Source organism: Oncorhynchus nerka, linkage group LG20, assembly GCF_034236695.1.
Source record: "Oncorhynchus nerka isolate Pitt River linkage group LG20, Oner_Uvic_2.0, whole genome shotgun sequence".
Classification (NCBI taxonomy): Eukaryota; Metazoa; Chordata; class Actinopteri; order Salmoniformes; family Salmonidae; genus Oncorhynchus; species Oncorhynchus nerka.
Genome location: NC_088415.1, coordinates 26400375 through 26423265, shown reverse-complemented (window position 1 = coordinate 26423265; position 22891 = coordinate 26400375). Strand labels below are relative to the sequence as shown.

At 42.4% G+C, this 22891-nt stretch overlaps 1 protein-coding gene across 1 annotated transcript; it reads right to left on the bottom strand.

Moving 5' to 3' along the window:
* Window positions 1-580: 580 nt before the first annotated feature.
* LOC115102160 (guanine nucleotide-binding protein G(s) subunit alpha-like) lies at window positions 581-18470 on the bottom strand. The gene is made up of 12 exons (XM_029621791.2): window positions 17127-18470; window positions 15005-15077; window positions 11739-11793; window positions 11436-11555; window positions 6270-6367; window positions 3466-3520; window positions 3195-3268; window positions 2953-3011; window positions 2550-2670; window positions 2203-2333; window positions 1889-1956; window positions 581-1674 (listed from the first exon to the last, which is right to left on the bottom strand). Exons 1-12 carry the CDS (start codon window positions 17263-17265, stop codon window positions 1528-1530), a joined length of 1140 nt encoding a protein of 379 aa, XP_029477651.2. The 5' UTR covers window positions 17266-18470; the 3' UTR covers window positions 581-1527.
* Between the last annotated feature and the right edge of the window lie 4421 nt (window positions 18471-22891).

Below are 22891 nucleotides of genomic sequence, written 5' to 3'. Positions count from 1 at the left end.
AGACATACAAATAGCCTTGGAAGGAGGGGGTGGAGGGGGTTGACCACATGAGTAAAGACAGACATACAAATAGCCTTGGAAGGAGGGGGTGGAGGGGGTTGACCACATGAGTAAAGACAGACATACAAATAGCCTTGGAAGGAGGGGGTGGAGGGGGTTGACCACATGAGTAAAGACAGACATACAAATAGCCTTGGAAGGAGGGGGTGGAGGGGGTTGACCACATGAGTAAAGACAGACATACAAATAGCCTTGGAAGGAGGGGTGGAGGGGGGTTGACCACATGAGTAAAGACAGACATACAAATAGCCTTGGAAGGAGGGGGTGGTGGAGGGGGGGTTGACCACATGAGTAAAGACAGACATACAAATAGCCTTGGAAGGAGGGGGTGGAGGGGGGGTTGACCACATGAGTAAAGACAGACATACAAATAGCCTTGGAAGGAGGGGTGGAGGGGGGGTTGGAGGGGGTTGACCACATGAGTAAAGACAGACATACAAATAGCATTGGAAGGAGGGGGTGGAGGGGGGGTTGACCACATGAGTAAAGAATAGAATCCCATATCATTATCTTCTTCCTCTTTTTTTTTTTTTTTTTTTTTAATTTCAGGATTACTTTTTTCTTTAAAAATAAAACAAAGAGCATTGCCAGTAAAGTAACAGTGCAGGGTATGAGGTGAGGTTAAGAGAGTGGACAGGGAGGATGGGTGATGAAAGAGAGAGGGGGGCACAATGGCACAAAAGTTTACACAGACAAAACAACTGGAGACAGAAACAGGGCTGATCGGACTTCACTTATATGGTACTGTATATGTTTTTTGCACTCCGTTGAGTTCTGTGAACGTTGGCCTTTTCCCTCCCGCTGCTGTACAAACAAGGCAAAGTCATGTGACAATCCTGTGAGCGTCATGGTGTCCAAGCTCCACCAAATTGACATAGATATTCCCCTTCCCCCATGCCCTGCCCACCACGATGCTTCTCTGGTTTATTGTCAGTCATCAACGTTGCTTCTAGTAGGTATCTTGGCTGTGAAGTCATTGAAAGCACTGAGCCAGTCAATCTGTGGCTGCAGACAGTGAGCAGCTAAGAGTCTGAGCTCACCCAGTCCAGGACCATGTGGTCAAGTAAAAGCGTGTTCTTTTTCAGAACAGCAAGCAATTATCGGAGGGTAAATTTGAGAGCAAGTGTGTCTAAGTGTGTGTGTCTCAAAATATAAACTAATGGTGTGAAAAAGAGAGAGTTCGGTGTTATGTCAGCGTGTATACGCTTGTGTGTGTGGTGAAATGGGTTCGAGTCCTGAGCACAGTGCTAAAGTGCAGTGGAGTTCAGCTGATCTGGCTTGGATGTATTCTGTGTTTTGCAGTATTTCAATAGTCTTTCCAGGTTACTCCGTAGCTCATATCTAGTTTGACTTCAGGAGTCCCCAAGAGTACACCGAGTTAGGAGCAGGTCGACAGGGGTGGGTTTCAGGGGGGTCAGGGAGAGACCGGAGGTGGAGGTTCAGAGTCTGTGTTGTAGCCCCCTCCCATCACAAGAGCTCGTACTGCCGAAGGTGCATCCTCTGAATGATGTCCCGACAGTCGTTGAAGACCCGGCGGATGTTTTCCGTGTCGACGGCACAGGTAAAATGGGGGTAACAATAGTGCCTGCCGTCTCCGCTGGCTGTGCTGATCCTCTGAAATCACACAGTGAAACACAAATACTACAACCATCAGGACATCATCCACTTGACTCAATAACAAATCTAACATGAAGACAATGCTAACATATCCAATACAAGCAAGTCATCTCATTTGGCATCTTTGGTTTTGATTGGATCCTATTTTGTAATCAATACCATAAGATTCTATATAACATCAGCAGGGGAAACATTATATTTCTGCACTTACCAGGAACTCATCTCGTATGAAGTACTTTGCCCTCGTGACGCGTGGATCCTCCCCTGGTTCTGGTGTTGCTATAGAATAGTAAGTGATTGATGAGTGTTATGATTTGATTCTAGTACACCATCACACATTTTCAGTGTCACTAATCGCTATGATGATTACTTATCAGCCACAGCAAAGAACATTCAAGAGCCATCTACCGTGGTAAAAAGCAGAAGCACTGTGTGTGCGCGTGTGTCGCCATGTGTATGTGTATGTGTGCGCACCGTGTGTGTGTGTGTACAGTAAACATCCAGTCAAGTGTGACAACTTCTCACCATCATCCGGTGTGGTGTAGCGTGCAAACTCTGGGAAGTACTCTTCAATTTTTGATTTCCCAGCCAACACCTTCTCTGCTAGCAGGTCCTGTTTGTTGAGGAATAGGATGACAGAAATGGTCCGCAGCCACCTAAAAATAGAAACCCACACACAGAGAGGCTGGCTAAATACACTGGTAACAACAGGCTAAATACACTGGTAACAAGCAGTCAGTGGTCATTTACGGCTAGCAAATTGTACATTATTATGATGAGAGTATTTCAATAAAACAGAGGAATAGAATAGAACTCCATTGATTCCATAAATATTTGTGGGGAGGGGGTGTCATGGGTTGTGCTTGTATCACCTGTTGTTCCAGATGTTCTTGAATAGATTTAGAGCCTCCTGCAAACGGTTGGTCTGATTGTCCTCCCGGATCACCATGTTGTAGCTGCTACTGGCCACCACGAAAATAATGGCTGTTACATCTGTGAGGAAGACAGAGGGAGGAGGGACTCAGACAACCTGGTTTTGTTAAGCGAAATCAATGGCACAGTCAAAAGGCAATTAGCTTTAAGGCTGAGGCCGAAACACACAGTAATGGCAGAAAAAGCAAAAGGTGATAAAGTACAGGAAACCTGTAGTGGAACAGGGCTACAGACTATGGAGGACCCGTCTAGAACCCCCCAAAAAGTATCAATGAGAATGAATTGTGTTTGTGAGTGATTCTCTATTGGGTTGGCCAGATAAAATGGCAACACAAATGTTACCGTTAAAGCACTGGATCCATTTCCGACGTTCATCCCTTTGACCACCAACGTCAAACATGCTGTGGAAGAGATGTCAGTGCGATAAATATACCACACGCTACATACAACCTTGTGGCGTAGTAATGAATCACATGGAAGTTGCACTGTATGGACTCATACACGTCTAAAGGACTGAGTTGGAGGTTGATCTTCAGGTATAGTACTAATAACCAAATCGGAAGATAATCCTGGGTTATACTCACTGAAAATTGACTTTGTCCACCTGAAATCTGGTCTCAAAGATCCCAGAGGTGAGCACTCTGCATCTCAGTAGGTCCTGAGAGAAAGACGGGAGTCATTCATCTGTGTTATATTTCATCAATATTATGAAAGGAAGTTGATGGAGGACAGTAGGGATGTGTATCAAATGGAGGACGTTGGCCAAAAGTAGTGCACTATAGAGGGGATAGGGTGCCATTTGAGATGTATCCCTGGGCCTCTGATGATGGTGGCATTGAGACCATGGAAAGTCACCTGATCAGTGGGAGTGTAGTCACTCCGTTTCACAATGTCAATCTTGTCTAGAAAGCTGAGGAGAGAGAAAAAAAAGATTTAGAAGGATGGCTAGGACAGGACAAAATGGCTGAATTCAGTCAGCAGGGGCAGTGAAAATGCATGATGGTGAGCTTGTCTTAGTTTGTGGACAGGTAGAGGCCACTGAGCTCAATGGAATTATATACCCCTGTGTTTCGCCAACTGTTTTGTAGCAGGGAGGGACTGACCTGTGGTAAGCCATCGCTCCTTCCTCTTTGGAGGACGACTTAGTTTCTTTCTAAGACTTGAGAAGTGACTCAGTCAGTGTCAGCTAACTAAATGAGCAGCCAGTAAGTAACATCCCAGGGACCAGTGTCCGTCCAGGAACAAGGCGGTTGAGAGAAACACCAACATAGACATCATTGGTAGAGACACTTAGAGCGGAGAGGAATAGCAATCGTTCTGGAGTCATACTGACTTTGAGACTAATGTCCAATTCCATGACATACACTGAGTATACCAAACATTAGGAACACCTTTCCTAATATTGAGTTGCACCCATGCTGACTCCAATATTTCCCAAAGTAGTGGGAAGCATTTGGCTGGATATCCTTTGTGTTGTGGACCATTCTTGATACACACAGAAAACTGTTGAGTGTGGAAAAACTCAACACACATACAGAATCCAAGTCTCAATTGTCTCAAGGTTTAAAAAAATCCTTATTTAACCGGTCTCCTCCCCGTCATCTACACTGATTGAAGTGGATTTAACAAGTCACATCAATAATGGATCATAGCTTTCATGTGGATTCACCTGGTCAGTCTGTCATGGAAAGAGCAGGTGTTCCCATCTTAGTGTAGTTTACAGCTGTTTTACTTGGGTTTAAACAGTACCTACAGAGTGTCTAATACAACTGAACGCCACAAACTGTACCAACAGTGTGTGACAGCTGAATGCCGGTCTCCCAAGCATACTGAACACAGAGGAATGCCGAGCCTCTGGATAACCAGGAATGTGACACAGAGGGGTGAAATGTGACAGGTCTAAGTACAGGTAAGACATGGCAGGAATGAGTTGGCACTCACTGGGAGAGACAAAGGGACTAGGAGAAACACACAGAGATTATGTGAGTGTATGCGCTCATGTGCATTTACCATTCTTTGTTATGGCAACAAAGATGGCCAGAGATAACTATGCAGACTTCAGAAGAACACAGGTGGGGAGATGAACTCTTACTCTTTCCTTTCCTACACGTTACTGAAGAATGTTGTAAAAGTTAGAACTGTAAACTCTCCTTTCACAAGGGTTCACACTCACAAACCTGACCTAGCCCATCAGCCTGAACCCAAACAGACATATACACATCTCTAAATTAGTCTCTGGCACTGGGAGATTGAATGAGTGTATTAGAGTGAGTGGGAAGGATAGAGAGAGAGTGGGAGGGTGATAGAGATTAAGGTAGGAAAGGCGTAGAGAGAGATGGAAGAAAGAGAGGGAGGGTGATAGGTAGGAAGGAAATGGTGAGAAAGACAGAAAGTGTGTGCATGAAAGAGAGAGAGAGAGAGAGAGGGGGAGAGAGAAAGAGTAGTCTGACATTACAGAGCAGATTCAAAAATAGCTCCCTAGTGCCCTGGCCTCCAGCATGGTTACCATGGAGACAGAACCACAGGCTCTATAAATAGACTATCAGCTCAAAATCTTGTGTGACTGGAGTAGGGCCTGAGAGGGGAGAAAGAAAAAGAGGGAGAGAACCAGAGAAAAAATGAGGGAGCAAGAGATTGAGAAAGATGGACTGGGAGAGAGGAAGTGGGAGGGAGAGAGCAAGAGAGAGGTATTGAGAGAGGGAGTGGGAAAGAGTGAGAGAGAGGGAGGGAACAAAAGACTGGACCATCTGAACCACCTGAAGGGGTTGTCCTAGACTGTTAAGTAACACAATCAAATAAACAGCCCTCTTCAAACATTAGCACAATATGAATTTTTTATACAATCAGCTCAATCAAATACCACTATAACAGACTTAACTCTGAGGCTCCAGTCACTGTGGTTTACTTCCCCCTCCTCCCCTGTTCCCCTCCACCCATCCAACCACTGGTGAAATCTCGGTCTCTCCCTTTTTATGACTCAGGACCTACCATTTTTGGTCCCCGTTGCTGCAAATATCCTACATCACAGATGCGGAGCCACACAACAGTTGGAAAAGAAAGCAGAGGAAGAGAAGGAGAGGAAGAGAACGTGTGCGAGAGAGTACGAGGGACAGCGTGCCAGAGAGATAGAAAGAGAGCAAGAGAAAGAAAGTGAGGAGAGAGAGCGAGAGAGTGAAAGAGAGAGACACATAGCCAGAGGTGGCAGTGTTGATGCAGAAAGCTCTGGTGATGTCATACTGTTGTGTGTGTGCACAGACACGATGAGGAGCTGCGGAGGAAGAGCATGAGCTCAAGATGACTTCCATGACACAGAGCTCCGCTACCAATCAGCATTTTGAGGCAGAATACTAGCCTGTTATCTTGCCATTGAAAATCAGAACGGGTCTCTCTAGGAAATTGCTTTTTACAATAAAGTTTTGATGAGATTAAATATATTTTAGATTTGGGGTTTACAAACTTTAGCTGGTATTTTAGCCGCCTGCTAAATCTGAGCATGCCAGCCTTGAACTACAGTCCCATGTGTGCCCCTAATCTTTGGCTTAGAGTGTTTGTTTTCAGCAACACAGGCCTGTACAAGGGCACTGTAGCTATTCAAGACAGTTGGTCCCCTCTCGGCGGTGCAGTGCAGTGCAGTGCAGTGCAGTGCAGTGCATACTTACTACTGCGCACAGTCGATCAGCTGGTACTCATTGGATCTCTCAAAACACGCCCTCACGCCCTCATCCTGCCAGAGAGTCTTTGCATTTTCATAAAACTCCTGAGAGAGAGAGTGATATAAGGAGAGAGTGAATGAAAGAAGAGGAGCAGTGGAAGAGAGAAAGAGGACACAATTAATTCACATGGTACAATAACAATACATCGACTAAATTAAAGCAAGTAGAAAAGGAGGACACTGTCCATCATCCATGTCATGATTGAGGGCACTGATGTGCCACATCTTTTTTTACATTCCAATGGGGCAGCACACATATTAGGGATCTAGCATTTATTGACAGGACAACAGGTTATGTGGCCAGTGAGGGTAACTACCAAGGGGAGTTTCAATATAAGAAAAACAAAGTGGCATGGTCAGGCTGATGAAATTAAAGAATGTGCCTTTAAATATGAAAAAAAAAAAAAAAAAACAAGGCATGTTTTTACAGCCTTTTCAACATTTCCTTTAATGAGGAGAAATAAAGATGACATATGGTCGACAGGCTAGGGAGGGTCAGTTGACTCATAATCACGTAAAAATCTCATAACATTGAATGAATCATATTTCATTACATTCATTTAGCAAACAAAAGCTGTGCGGGTGTAATGATTCCAGTCAACTGGTATATCCAAAGGCCAATCAGTTACTTCCTTGTTTGAGATCTGTTGCATAAAGTGGGAATATCCACATAGCTTATTAAAGGACCAGAGTGACCACCCCATGGACAACATTCAAAGGGCTAAAAAGCACATAGAAAGGCAGATATACTCATCATCTCCCTCCATCGTCTTCCATTTGGACCATGGAACAAGAAACCCTGTCATGTATAAAACAACATCTTCTGGACAACTGGACCTTTGTGGAACAATGCATCTGCACACACTTGCATTACATTTAGGTTTGCTGTCCGATATATTTGTCCCACCGTTCGGCTGGCTTGGGTTACTTGAAGAGTTCCCTTCATCCACTCCATAAAAGAGCACTCATCATGTGTCTTAGTAACAGAGTCCTCCTTTATCATCAGTCATGCGCTTAAGAAAAATAAAAACTCCTCTCTAGGAACTGCTCATTGCATTACAGCAGCCGACCCAGAATCCTTTGGGGCTACAACTCAATGCTAGATTGTTTCTCTCTGCTCACTGGCTTGTCTGATCTTAGTTTTTTTCCATAATCATTTCCATTTCATCCTTTGGTATGGCCTTTTTTCAAATACACAAAGGCTTGTGTTGTTTTGCTAAGCATATCACAGGGAGTTTGATCTCGCTTTAAGTTTATTTTTAAAGCAACTGGTTGCCTTTTCCTGGTTAATAAACAACCATCTATTACTTTCTGCACATGATCATGTGCTATGTAAAATGCATCTGAATGGGAATGTCCCCTCTGGCATTCTAACTATGGTCAACTCCACTACAAAAGCATCATGTAGCCAGAGACAGGATAAGGAAGTGAAGAGCCTGGTAGCTTTGAATTTGAGAAAATTTACATTTTAGTGGCGTTAAGAATAACAACCTATAAAGCAGAGGTCGGCAACGGGCCGAAACCATTCTAATCAGTCGATTAATCAGCAGTCTGAAAACAAATCCCATACCACAACAACGCATTTAAACATGAAATGAACAGCCCAGACCATAGATATCCATACAAACGTCCCCCACCTTTTCCTCACCGTCTGTTTTTTCTATCTGTACTCTGAGATTAGGTGACCAGTAGAACCGGTTCCCCCTCAGCCCTGGGGGGTGCCAGAGAGGAAGCAGGGAGAGAGAGGGAGGGAGGCTTTGCCAACAGTATTACACTGTCTGACCTTCGAGTCATTCAACTCTCCTCCATTAGGAACGAAATCGCAGCCATTCAAACACCACAGAGCAAGACAGCAGTCAATCACATCCCTTTCACATGTAGGCCTACACACCCAAACTCAGAGAGAGAGATGTGCTAGGCCCAGAAAAAGGACAAGGCAATCTTCAATGACAGTCTATGGCGCAATGGTAGAGAAGCAACTATTCAACTGTAATAGTTCATATTCTTTCAGCCAAAGACTCATAAGGGTATCTAAATTAAAGCATAATAACAGCTAAAAATATGTTTTCATTTTGTTGAGTGACAACACGTCATCTGTTCTAGAGATAAGTAAAATTATCTCTAGGACACTATGGGCCCTATTCAATAAAAAAAACGTTAACAAGGTTTTTGTGATCAATATAAAACAAAGTTATTGGATGCACTTATAAATCCATTATAGATTCAATGGATTATGTTTATCCAGAAACCTGGTACCTGCTTAGCTTGAATAGAGTCCTATGTCCCTCCCAGCCAAGTCCTAACAGCCTGACAACTACCAGCAATCACCCTGTTGTTCAGATGAGCATCCCAGTGTGACACAGAAACATGTGGGTACCAGAGAAAGGTATTTAGTGGTGTTACAGGCACAATCAGTATAAACCAGTGGTACTAAGAGACCTCCAGGCCTTCCCTCAGGGCAGTCAATTAGCTAACAGGCATCGCATCGAGGCACTACCCCCTAATTTTGTATTTTATTTTACCTTTATTTAACTAGGCAAGTCAGTTAAGAACTATTTTCAATGACGGCCTAGGAACAGTGGGTTGACGGCCTTGTACCTTGTCAGCTCGGGGATTCGATCTGCAACCTTCCGGTTACTAGTCCAACGCTCTAACCACTAGGCTATTTGCCGCCACATCAATTACTATACTGTACCACAACCCACAGAGATACCTGCACCATGAGGCTTGCACCTGCAACAGAGACTACTGGATGGTCATTCCAAAGGGAACATGTACAGTACCAGTCAAAAGTTTGGACACACCTAAATTATTCCAGGGTTTTCCTTTATTTTTACTATTTTCTACATTGTAGAACAATAGTGAAGACATCAATACTACGAAATAACACATATGGAATCATGTAGTAACCAAAAAAGTGCTAAACCAATCAAAATATATTTTATATTAGAGATTCTTCAACGTAGCCACCCTTCGCCTTGACAGCTTTGCACACTCTTGGCATTCTCTCAACCAGCTTCATGAGGTAGTCACCTGGAATGCATTTCAGTTAACAGGTGTGCCTTATTAAAAGTTAATTTGTGGAATTTCTTTCCTTCTTAATGAGTTTGAGCCAATCAGTTGTGTTATGACAAGGTAGGGGTGGGTGGTATACAGAAGATAGCCCTATTTGGCAAGAACAGCTCAAATAAGCAAAGAGAAACAACAGTCCATCATTACTTAAAGACATGTAGTCAGTCAATCTGGAACATTTAAAGAGCTTTGAAAGTAAAGTGCAGTTGCAAAAACCATCAAGTGCTTTGATGAAACTGGCTCTCATGAGGACTGCCACAGGAAAGGAAGACCCAGAGTTACCTCTTGCTGCAGAGGATAAGTTCATTAGAGTTAACTGCACCTCAGATTGCAGCTCAAATAAATGCGTCATATTGAGTTCAAGTAACAGACAAATCTCAACATCAACTGTTCAGAGGAGATATCGGTTGAATTATCGGCGTGAATCAGGCCTTCATGGTCAAATTGCTGCAAAGAAACCACAACTAAAAGGACACCAATAATAAGAAGAGACTTGCTTGGGACAAGAAACACGATAAATGGACGATTAGACCTGTGGAAATCTGTCCTTTGGTCCGAGTCCAAATTTGAGATTTGTGGTTCCAACCACTGTGTCTTTGTGAAAGTAGTTGAACGGATGATCTCCACATGTGTGGTTCCCACCGTGAATTATGGAGGAGGAGGTGTGATGGTGCTTTGCTAGTGACACGGTCAGAGATTTATTTAGAATTCAAGGCACACTTAACCAGCATGGTTAGCACAGCATTCTGCAGCGATACACCATTCCCATCTGGTTTGCGCTTAGTGGGACTATCATTTGTTTTTCAACAGGACAATGACCCAACACACCTCCAGGCTGTGTAATGGCTATTTGACCAAGGAGAATGATGGAGTGCTGTATCAGTGTCACGTCTATTCCTGCTCCTCCCCTCCGGCGTTCGACGTTGCTGGTTTACGAACCACCAGTGCTGGGAACCATCATCACGCGCACCTGGTATCCATCATTACGCACACCTGCACTTCATCATTAGGCACACCTGGACTCCATTACTTCACTCATTACCTTCCCTTTATCTGGCACTCCCTTAGGTTCTTTCCCCAGGCAGTATTGTTTTCTGTGGTTCATGTCTAGACGCTACTCCTACGCTGTATCGTTCCATGTTTCTTGTTAAATTAAATTTACCACCTGCACCTGCTTCTTGACTCCCAGCATCTACGTTACAATCAGATGACCTGGCCTCCACAATCACCCGACCTCAACCAAATTGAGATGGTTTGGGATGAGTCAGACCGCAGAGTGAAGGAAAAGCAGCCAACAAGTGCTCAGCATATGTGGGAACTCCTTCAAGACTGTTTGAAATGCATTCCTCATGAAGCTGGTGGAGAGAATGCCAAGAGTTGCAAAGCTGTCATCAAGGCAAAGGGTGGATACTTTGAACAATCTAAAATCTAAAATGTATTTTCATTTGTTTAACACTTTTTTGGTTACTACATGATTCCATATGTTTTGATGTCTTCAATATTATTCTACAATGTAGAAAATAGTTAAAATAAAGAAAAAAACTCTTGAATGAGTAGGTGTGTCCAAACTTTTTCCTGGTACTGTACAAATGCTCACTCACACAGGTGTGTACATACATTAGAGTTCAACCGATATATTGGTTCACTAATATTAATCGGCCGATATTGGCCCTTTAACGGTATATGAGTATCGGCCGATAATTCAACCGATATTAAATAAATATGATGAAAAAAGGGACTCTCATGCTTACCTGAGCACTTGCGGCCATTCTCAGTATGTATCATTAATTTTACAATGTAGGAAATGAACATTTGAAGCATATTTTCTTGACCAATTGCCGTTTTAGATTTCTGAGAATTCTGTGTGTAAAAATTTTACTTTTTAATTTCCCCGGCGTAAAACAGTATATTGGCAGATATCTAGTTATCGGTAAGTTTTGTCCCCTCAAATCATATTGATCTGGCTCTAACATACGTTAATGCAAAGACAATGTCTATCTATAATGATTTGTGTGTGTGGTAGAAACATTGTCATACTCACAGATGTGAATTCAAAGTCCTTCTGATTGACTAGGTTGAGGACATATTGGATTCGGTATTGGTTGTGTTGATTGGCGAGCTGAACGGGAGGCGTCAGTGTACTCATAGCTGCTACTACGGTCTAAAGAGCGACACAAACATACACATTCAATACAAATCAAGTGACAACACAGGATTGTCTTGGGATATATTATATTCTATGATAAAATATTCATGATTCATGCTTAGCTGTTTAGAATGTTTTATTCTACATAGTACCTACCTACAGAGACATGAAGTACAAAGATTCAAACCGAATACTCACCTCAATAGCTTCTTTAATATTATTCTTGATATCATGAATTTTCTGCTTCTTCTCTCTGCAAAAAAACAAACACCCAATCATCCATGTTGTAATTATTTAAATATGTTTTTTAAAATATCATTGTCATACACAACATATATGCTGATGATACAGCAAACAAAAAACAAACATGTATGTAGATAATTGTCCAACAGCTGGCATACATGCACAATTTCCTAATATCATTCCTTCTGAACCTGACAATGTTTATGACTGTGACACATACATCTTCAACTATGTGAAACTCATATCTTCAACAGGTCCCAGTCTCCCAGTGCCTACATTGGACTTTAATGAAAATGCTCTACCTGCCATAACTACAAATAATCAGACGTCAAACATCATCCCACCTTAAAGAGTGGTAACTGAGCTGCAACAACCCATCAGTAGACGACAGTATCAGCTATCAAGTCAAATGCAATGGAGTTTAACAAGCAAAGGTGGAGTGCGCCAAACTGTAGGCTACGGGAAGCAACAGTGAGTGTCCTCCAACTGTCTCCAAATCTTTTTTTCTGATTCAGATGATGCAAAGCGAGATGTATTTTGTAGCGGGAAACATTTCACTAAGTTGAACACTGCCACTGATGTTTAGTTTATCCCAAGAACACAAACTGCATTTAAGTAGAGTAAGAGTGTGTCAGAGAATGAGGTACATCAATAGAAAGAGAGAGAAATGGAATGAAAAATAAAGACAGAATAGGAAACAGCCAGCAGGAGGGCTTGTATCCCACACAGACACAGCCTCTAGTTTATTGGCTTGAGGTAGATTGAGAAGGCCCTGTTTACATTTTCAACAAGATAGTCACTTTTTTTATCACATGATTCTTACAAAGTAGTGTGTGTGCACACTTGTATGTGACTGTGTGTGTGTATATATGATGTGTGTGTGTGTGGAGAGAGAATACGCAAAAACTATATATGAGAATGAGAAAAAAAATCCAGAAAATCACATTGTAGGATTTTTTTAAAAATCCTACAATGTGATTTTCTGGATTTTTTTCTTCTCATTTTGTCTGTCATAGTTGAAGTGTACATATGATGAAAATTACAGGCCTCTCATCTTTTTTAAGTGGGAGAACTTGCACAATTGGTGGCTGACTAAATACTTTTTTGCCCCACTGTATATGGAGAAAGCATGTGTGATATACATCCTTTCCTAATCTAAGAAGATACAATATACTTGGTCCAGTGTTTCAGAAAGGCCTGGAACCTTATCAATGGAAGTTACTGAATGCAAAAACAACATCCTTCAGGATTTAGGGAATCTACCAAAAACCTCCAGCAATTCCTTATCTTCCTTTTGCTTGTACAGTATATGTTCCTCCAGGACTGACTAAAAAACATTGAGAAGTCAGACACACTGCCCTGCACTGTATCCATTTGCTAATGCAATCCTTAAGTTTAAGTGATACACAGTACAGTTAAGTTATCACACAGACACAACCAACTAATAAATGAATGTCTGAAATGTCTAGGATGTGACCAAGTGATGAACTGAGCATATTCACACACACAAGATAGAGCGCTGCAGTTGTAAGTGTTGTGGAGTCACAAGATGGGTCACACGGAGCTGGGGGCCTTAGATGCTGATGTGCTCGTCTAACACAAGCCACTCACACCCAACCAGTGCCTGAACCTCCAAACCTAACCTCACAAACTGGAGATTAAACCATAACCCACCAATGCACAGATTCCTGGACCAACACCAGATTCAGGCCTAACCCCCCAACCAACCTAGTCGCCTGAGCCTAAACCTCCAACAACCAACACACCAGGGCCTTGAAGCACCCGTCACCAACCAACGCACAAGGGCCTTGAAGCACCGATCTCCTAACAACGCCACAGGGCCTTGAAGCACCCGTCACCAACCAACGCACCAGGGCCTTGAAGCACCAGTCTCCAACCAACACACCAGGGCCTTGAAGCACCCGTCACCAACCAACGCACCAGGGCCTTGAAGCTCCGATCTCCTAACAACGCACCAGGGCCTTGAAGCTCCGATCTCCTAACGCACCAGGGCCTTGAAGCACCAGTCACTAAACAATGCACCAGGGCCTTGAAGCACCAGTCTCCAACCAACGCACCAGGGCCTTGAAGCACCCGTCACCAACCAACGCACCAGGGCCTTGAAGCTCCGATCTCCTAACAACGCACCAGGGCCTTGAAGCACCCGTCACCAACCAACGCACCAGGGCCTTGAAGCACCCGTCACCAACCAACGCACCAGAGCCTTGAAGCACCCGTCACCAACCAACGCACCAGGGCCTTGAAGCACCCGTCACCAACCAACGCACCAGGGCCTTGAAGCACCAGTCACCAACCAATGCACCAGGGCCTTCACCAACCAAGCACCAGGGCCCGTCACCAACCAACGCACCAGGGCCTTGAAGCACCCGTCACCAACCAACGCACCAGGGCCTTGAAGCTCCGATCTCCTAACAATGCACCAGGGCCTTGAAGCACCAGTCACCAACCAACGCACCAGGGCCTTGAAGCACCCGTCACCAACCAACGCACCAGGGCCTTGAAGCACCCGTCACCAACCAACGCACCAGGGCCTTGAAGCACCCGTCACCAACCAACGCACCAGGGCCTTGAAGCACCCGTCACCAACCAACGCACCAGGGCCTTGAAGCACCCGTCACCAACCAACGCACCAGGGCCTTGAAGCACCCGTCACCAACCAACGCACCAGGGCCTTGAAGCACCCGTCACCAACCAACGCACCAGGGCCTTGAAGCACCCGTCACCAACCAATGCACCAGGGCCTTGAAGCACCCGTCACCAACCAATGCACCAGGGCCTTGAAGCACCCGTCACCAACCAACGCACCAGGGCCTTGAAGCACCCGTCACCAACCAACCCCTTGAACCCCACAGTATTTGTTTCTGAAGGAAGTTTAAATCCTCATCTTTACATCTGTCCATACAATCAGACTAATAATTCTTAAATCGAAATCTAAGACTTCACAGTAAAAACTAGGCGAGACACCTAGACAGTATATTATAGTGGCTATTGAACTGAGGGAGACCATCAATTGTTACTAGCCTCTCATCATGTGCTGTGCACAGGTGAATCTAATGTGTTTTCTACAATTCAGGTATGGCAAGACCAATACATTTTGGTTCCTTTGAGATTACCCCCCCATCACTCTGCTTGTAAAGTCTCAAACCCTGATCTATATTCACAGTTGTAGAGCATAGTCTGGAGAAGGAAACCATACTTACTCTGCATTGAAGCCATTCACATGGAGGATTCGCATCTGTTTCACTATGGTGCTCTTCCCTGACTCACCAGCCCCTGTGGGTGGGGGGGGGGAAGAGATGGTTAGAATTATTTCATAGAGTATAGAGAAATGCCCTACCCTGACAGCCAACAGAGACGGCCTTTTGGAATGTGATGCTCAGAAGTCATCTACAAAAAAAATAATTGTAAAGAGAGACACGTTCAAAGTTATAGTTCAGCACTTCAAACCTGTGAAATAAACATTAGGAATTATTCTAATTGAAATGGGTTATTATGCCACTTGACCGAGGTCTCACTCAGCACCAGTAGAGGCCAGGATTTGGAGGAAGTTGCCCTTAACCTCTGATCTGGGGTCAGATCATAGAGAATGTTAAGAGGCCTCTAGTGGCCAAAAGGCCATTTTAGCATGGGCAGCGCCATTGAGGGCTTCCACCATTTTAATATGGTCAGCTGGGTGGAACTTCCAACTTCATTGGCTGATTCCTCCTGGTGTCCCTGTTATGTGTAACCAGGTCATCAAGAGGCATCAGTTAATAGGGGAGAAGAAATTGACAACTTCTAAATGGATATAGCTTCAATGGCACTGCCCATGCCGTCAACGACGCCATAATGGCACGGATACAACGATGAGGCCTCTCTCTCTATGGGTCAGATATAGTTTTATCTTCCAGTTGGTTAAGGTCAGGATTTAAGTTTGATAAACTGTTGTGGTAAGGGGCAACTTCTACCTTGAGCTTAAGATCACCTCTGTCCGAGTCAAACAACTTACAATAGTGGGAGGTTTGGTGAATCCACACATACAGTAAAATGTAAATGAATGGGTGCAATATTAACCTGTTGAAATCTACTAATGCAATAGTATTACCAGCTTCACTTATAACCAGGGATGTAATGGTAACACAAAGTAACATGTAAAACCTATCAAGTCTGATTTATTTTCAATTGGCTAGTTTAGGTGTGTGGACATCCCCATGTGAAAATAACTAAGGAAGTTCTTCATCACAGATCCATTCGAATGCCTGATTCACACTATAGGGACAACCCAAACTGGACTGTGTTGGCTCTGGTATTGTCTTTTCACACTGTTCTTTCCAGCACAGTTCTCGTGGTGGATGCATAAGTAGGCTAGCTCAGTACAGCTTGGTTTGAACCTAGTGTGAATCAAGCATAAAGGTGTCAACAATACACACATGTCACTGTCAAATCAAATAGATGACTGTAATGATGAAAGTGAAAATCTTCTTTCCCATAGCAGTGATCTCAAATGTTACGAGCTTATCATGGTTGGTTCATGGTCGGATGTTTCTCCATCAACACTGTCCAACAAAATTCTTACTCACAAATAGGCCAACATCTGACAACTTGCCAATGGCACACACAACAAAACGTGTCATATCATAGAAAAGTGCAAAGAGCACAGTGCTATATCTAAAGCAGCATTGTAGTAAAGCTTTTGTTATGGTTAAATGGGAGTTCTGTTCCGCTTTCTTTAGTTACCACAACTTCCTCTCCAACAGAAATACCGCTATGTCATTCAATACACTAGGTATCAGGCAAATTCTAATAAAATATTATCATTAAGAGAGGACATTTTGACTGCTTTTACATGATAACAGTACCATGAGTACAGAAGTGTCAGTGGTAGAAATGTTCACCATTCATTAATTCACACATAGGCCCACCTTTAAATATACAGGCCTATGAATTTGAAAGTTGTCAAGCAGCTAGTAGTTCTGAAAACAAAGCCACAACACACATGCAGAGCCTCAACACCCATGTTTGATATAGATTAGGCACGAGCTGTTACAATCACACAGGCTCAAGACTAAATGTATCAAATGTGAAGAAACAATAACAATGTAGCAATAAGTAGACTTCAATTATGTTAGAGAATCAAGGCTAACTGATACCCAACTTAAACAGCATACCAGCAACCATGTCACATATGAAAAAGTTAAATGAGACTAGGAGTGTACGAGGAAGGCCTACAGAGACAACAATATCCTATATCACAACATCAAATAGTGTGCCATATAGGAATAGAAACAATGTTGCCAATGAGGCCTTGCCTACAACACATCAGATTTCCTTCAACAAACTTACCCAAAAGTAGTAGCCTGTGAGTTGCTCTATATACCTGTTTGTCCTTCTGAAGTTGTTTCTCTATCTTTTTGTTTGCTTCTCTTTGTGACTTCTCCTCATTTCGCTGATCTTCAGTCTTGCTGTTGCCCAAACAACCCATCTTCCCGCAAGAAATAGGGTCCAGGGGAGGGGGAATGTGAAAAAATAAATAAACAAACTATTCTAGATCCCTCTGTTGGCCCACGGAATTGAGAATAATATTAACGACATGTATACAGTCTTGTTGTTTAGTGTTACGTCGAACTAATCCGTTTTAAAACGTTGTCCTACCGCGCTTGTAATTATGTGTACATAATGCGTATTTTCAGTAGATCTTGCTGTCAGAGGGTAGGAGACTGTTGATGACGACACCCAGGCCGCCCTCTCACTTGGTCAATTCTGTTAGGGTTTTCCTTCTTCACATATAGTTTTTATATACCGATATTGATGACCATCCACAGATGTTAAGGTTGATTGAGGCTTTTACCTCTTTCACATTCAATTGAGGAGGGGATAAATAGCTTATTTTCATCTCACGAACAGCCCGGGTCTCACGTCTCACTGTTGCCTGTGACAGGGACCCAAACTCGGCATGACACAGAAACTCGGCTGTACAATGACATGGATCTTTTTGGCAAAAGTTATAATAAACATATTTTGGGGAAAGGCGTATTTTCTGTGTATTTCCTTAAAACGGCATTTCTCTACGCATAGCCTATAGATAAACTAGATAAATACAACTATATTAAGGCTACACTTAACGAACTACATGTGTAATATTTCCATTGCTTCCGTCTTCATTCAACTCCTTTTATATCCATAAGATGATCCTCGATCTAAACTGTGAGTCCGATTTTCAGTTTAGATCCCCGAAATAATATAATTTTCCTGATTTTCCCCCGTTTCTGTGATGGCTGTTCTTTGCTGTTTTTTTCTCAATCCAAAGGGCCTTCTCTGTCTTTTCTTTTGTTGCTGAAATGTGTACCCCTACTCACATCAGCAAGGTTCCTAATAGCGCTTTGATAGTCCCCAACACATTCTTAAATGGGTTCTGATTCTTCTAAACATGAAGAAAATACAAAAATCCTTCGAATGTTTCCAGTTTCTTGCATATTTCTTTTGAATTCGAATGGTTGGTAGAGTTTACATGTGCATATACATTCATAAATATAACGCGGATTGTAATAACACATTCCACTATGACGGCAGTTCCCTCCTGGGCTGGTCGTGGGAGATTAAACACGGGAATAACCAATTATTGAAGGTATTATTTTCCCCTTTTTCTCCGGGAATAGCACATTGAGATAGACAGAGCAGAATAGATGGGGAGGGGCAAACAGCGAACATTGAACTCTGGGAAGGACCAGAGCTTCATCACATGATTGTACAGAACGTCAGCATGGTGAAATTCTGCAGAGAAAACGGCGCCCTCTTCAATGAAAGGGTAGATTGGGACCCTCAGCACGGGCCACTCGAATAACTGGGGCCCTTTCCATTTCCCGATGTTTTGACGCGCAGTGGCACTATATTACCCAATTGATTTTAGAATATATGTTCCCAGTGTTTATTATTATTATTAATATTTTTTAAATCATCTCATGGGCAAACAGGTTAATTTATGCTCCAGAGACATAGGACTTTAGCCTAGCCTAGTTGAGGTTGGTAGTCATTTTTGGTACTGAGTAGACAGGGGTGTTTTTTCAATTGTGAATTATAATTTATTCTTTATTACTGGACTGGAAATGAAATAGAATGCTCTGAGCACTGATCAATCCCGTACAGTCTACATCTGTATATCCAGGGGTTACATAGGCTGAGTTCTGCCACTTCAGAATGGAACTATAGAATTATAATTCTGAATTATAATCCCAATTTTATTCTAATCCCAACTGTATGCTTTGATGGAATACAGCGTAGGCTACATTTGGGATAGAACATTTGTCCAATTTGGGTGACATTCTTACCCACACGACAAAGCCTTTCACTGACACCCTCTGCCACAATGTAAGACTTTGTCATGTCAGATCTCCAAATCTGAATGTGAATCATGATTTCTATTATGAATCCATTTCATGGGCTGTATTTGGATATCCAATGGGACTCTTGTGTGTGTCACTGTCATTGTTCGGATTGTTTTATTTAATATCTTACTGGAATTCCATTTGGACAGTTCTCTGTATATAGAATGTCATCAAAAATGTCCCTGTTCATATTCTCAGTTTTGACTCAAAATCTCAATATATAGTTTTTCATCATCCCCAGTGGTTTGAAAGGTATTTAAATGAGATCATCTAGTATGTTCTATGCTCTAGAGATGTATTGGTGTTCACATTTATCAACATCTCATGACTTCCATGTCATTGTCACCATACATTGTAATAATGTGTAGCCTAGAGATCTGTGATGGTTTTAGCCTTTGTTGCTGTCACATCTTCTGGGCACTAGAGGGCAGTAATAACTTGGCTATTAACAAGGTATAATACCATACACTACTAGTTTTCACGCTTTATTGTACAAATACAGTTTCAGCATATGGTAAAACACCTCATTATACACTCAATTTATGTCTGAACATTGTAGACTTCAAATTGTAAATTCACCACATTTACCTGTATTTGTAAAGGAATTTTATCCCTCAAAAGCGTATGACTTGTAAGAGAGATTTTGGCCTACTTATGTGGTTATTGTGTTGTGTTGTCAACAGTTTGTCTGTAAAAATACTTTAAAGTACAACTTAAGTCGTTTTTTGGGGTTGTCACGTGTGCTCTCTCTCTCTCTGGCCTCTAGGTCACCAGGCTGCTCGTTATGGCGCACACCTGTCACCATCGTTACGCGCATCAGCACATAATGACACTCACCTGGACTCCATCACCTCCTTGATTACCTGCCCTATATGTCACTCCCTTTGGTTCCCCAGGCGTCGTTGTTTCTGTTTCAGTTTCATGTCTGTTATGTTTTCACTTATTAAATTATTCACTCCCTAAACTTGCTTCCCGACTCCCAGCGCACTCGTTACAGGGTTACCTTTACTTTACTATTTATATTTTTGACAACTTTTACTTCACTACATTATTAATGAAAATAACGTACTTTTTACTCCATATATTTTCCCTAACACCCAAAAGTGATCGTTACATTTAGAATTGTATTGATTTATTTTACCTTTATTTAACTAGGCAAGTCAGTTAAGAACACATTCTTATTTTCAATGACGGCCTAGGAACAGTAGGTTAACTGCCTGTTCAGGGGAAAAACGACCTTGTCAGCTCGGGGGTTTGAACTTGCAACCTTCTGGTTGCTCTAACCACTAGGCTACCCTGCCACCCCGAATGCTTAGCAAGACAAGAAAATTATCCAATTCACACACTTTTCAAGCGATCATCTCTACTGCCTCCGACCTGGTGGACTCACTAAACACAAATGCTTAATTTGTAAATGATGTCTGAGTGTAGTGTGCCCTTGGCTATCTGTACATTTAAAAAAAACAAGGTGCCATCTGGCTATAAGGAATTAGAAATAATTTATACTTTTGAGACCTAAGTATATTTTAGCAATTACATTTCATTTTGATACTTAAGTATATTTCAAACCAAATACTTTTAGACATTTACTCAAGTATTTTACTGGGTGACTTTTTCATGAGTAATTTTCTATTTAGTTATCTTTACTTTTACTCAAGTATGACAATTGGGTACACTTTTGGGTCATAGGTCACTGGTCACATGTATAGGCCCACAGGTGATCAGGAAGTAGCGCTACACAGTCGTTACCATGTTCACCAGTAACAATTTTGGAATGATATGCGCTTACGGTAACTAAATCTGCCAGTATGGAATTATTGATGTATTTTGCTGCTAATAAATAGGTAAAAAATCCAACCAAAGATCTATGTTTGGAAAGTGGTTTCTTTTGCAAGCATTTATGAACATCTGCAAACCCACCTGTGCCAAAGTGTAGAATTAGTCCTCTTGTGATACATCCATTGGCTCCCAATTGATAGTCACTACATGCCTAAGTAACCCTACAAACATGAGCAAGTGTGGATGGACTTCTCTGGTGGTGAGTGTATGATAAGCTCCTGAGTGGACCTATACTTACTGAAAGGCCCTAAAAGCCCAGTAAGATATGGTAATCCTTTGGGCGTTAAGGTAGGCTCTGGGGCATGCTGATGCTGCTGATCTGTTCGACTTTGGAGCGTTGGGGTCAATTAGAGAAACTCTCCAAGGAACTGTGGTCCATCAGCAGAACAGATGGGAGTCCCTTTCCGTACCACTTTACCGAAAGCATTCATATGGCTTTTTTATGGTCCCTTGGATGGTCCCATATGGATGACATTGGATTTATGAACAGGCATAAGTAGTCTATGTAAGTAATGGTATAAGTGAAATGATCCAGTTCATGTCATCAAACATTCAACGAACGATCCCACTGGCACAGACGCCAGTTCAACGCCTAGTTTTGATGGACATTTGGTTTAGTTGTCAACTAACATAAATTCAATGTGAACGCAACCAAAAATGTGATTGGATTTAAGTTAAAACTTGGTTGAAAAAGTAAGAAATTCCTTTACATTGATTACTTTTTGCAAATCCAATCAGTTTTCCACATTGATTCAATTTCATCACCTTGAATTTTTGGGTTGAAATGGTGTGGAAACAACGTTGATTGAACCAGTTTTTGCCCAGTGGGATTAGTGCTAACCTAAATCACACTGTGTCCTGTGAACTAACTTTGAAGTTTTACTTTCTACTACTATTTTCCCCTCAGACATAGAAACACCTTCATGTCTTCACCTGAGAGCCTTTGCAATGGGTAGCCAATGGAGATATCAAATGGCGACCAAACCATTAGCAAAGGTACAAGTGTAATATCACTTTCTCCAGGATTGTAGTTGAAAGTCAAAGTATTCCTCCATTAAAACACTTCATGACAGCCCGCTTGGAGTTTGCCAAAAGGCATCTAAAGAACTTTCATACCATGAGAAACAAGATTCTCTGGTCTGATGAAACCAAGATTTAACACTTTGGCTTGAATGCCAAGAGTCACGTCTGGAGGATACCAGGCACCGCTCATCACCTGGCCAATACCATCCCTACGGTGAAGCATGGTGGTGGCAGCATCATACTGTGTGGAACTGGGAGACTAGTCCGGATCAAGGGAAAGATGAACAGGGCAAAGTACAGAGAGATCCTTGATGAAAACCTGCTCCAGAGTACTCAGAGCCCGGATTTGAAGCCGATCGAACATCTCTGGAGAGACCTGAAAATAGCTGTGCAGTGACGCTCCCCATCCAACCTGACAGAGCTTGAGAGGATCTGCAGAGAAGAATAGGAGAAACTCCCTAAATACAGCTGTGCCAAGCTTGTAGCGTCATACCGAAGAAGACTCAAGGCTGTAATCACTGCCAAAGGTGCTACAAACAAAGTACTGAGTGAAGGATCTGAATAATTGTATAAATGTAATACTTCAGTTTTTAATTTGTAATACGTTTTCAAAAATGTCTAAAAACCTTTTTTTGCTTTGTCATTATGGGTTATTGTGTGTAGATTGATGAGGGGGGGGGGGGGATTATTTAATACATTTTAGAATGAGGCTGTAACGTAACAAAATGTGCAAAATGTGAAGGGGTCTGAATACTTTCCGAATGCACTGTATATAGTACATTGGAAGAGGCACTGTATATAATGTGTACATTATACTTTGCTCATTTCCCTTTCCAGTTAAATAATTGTTTAATGATACGATTT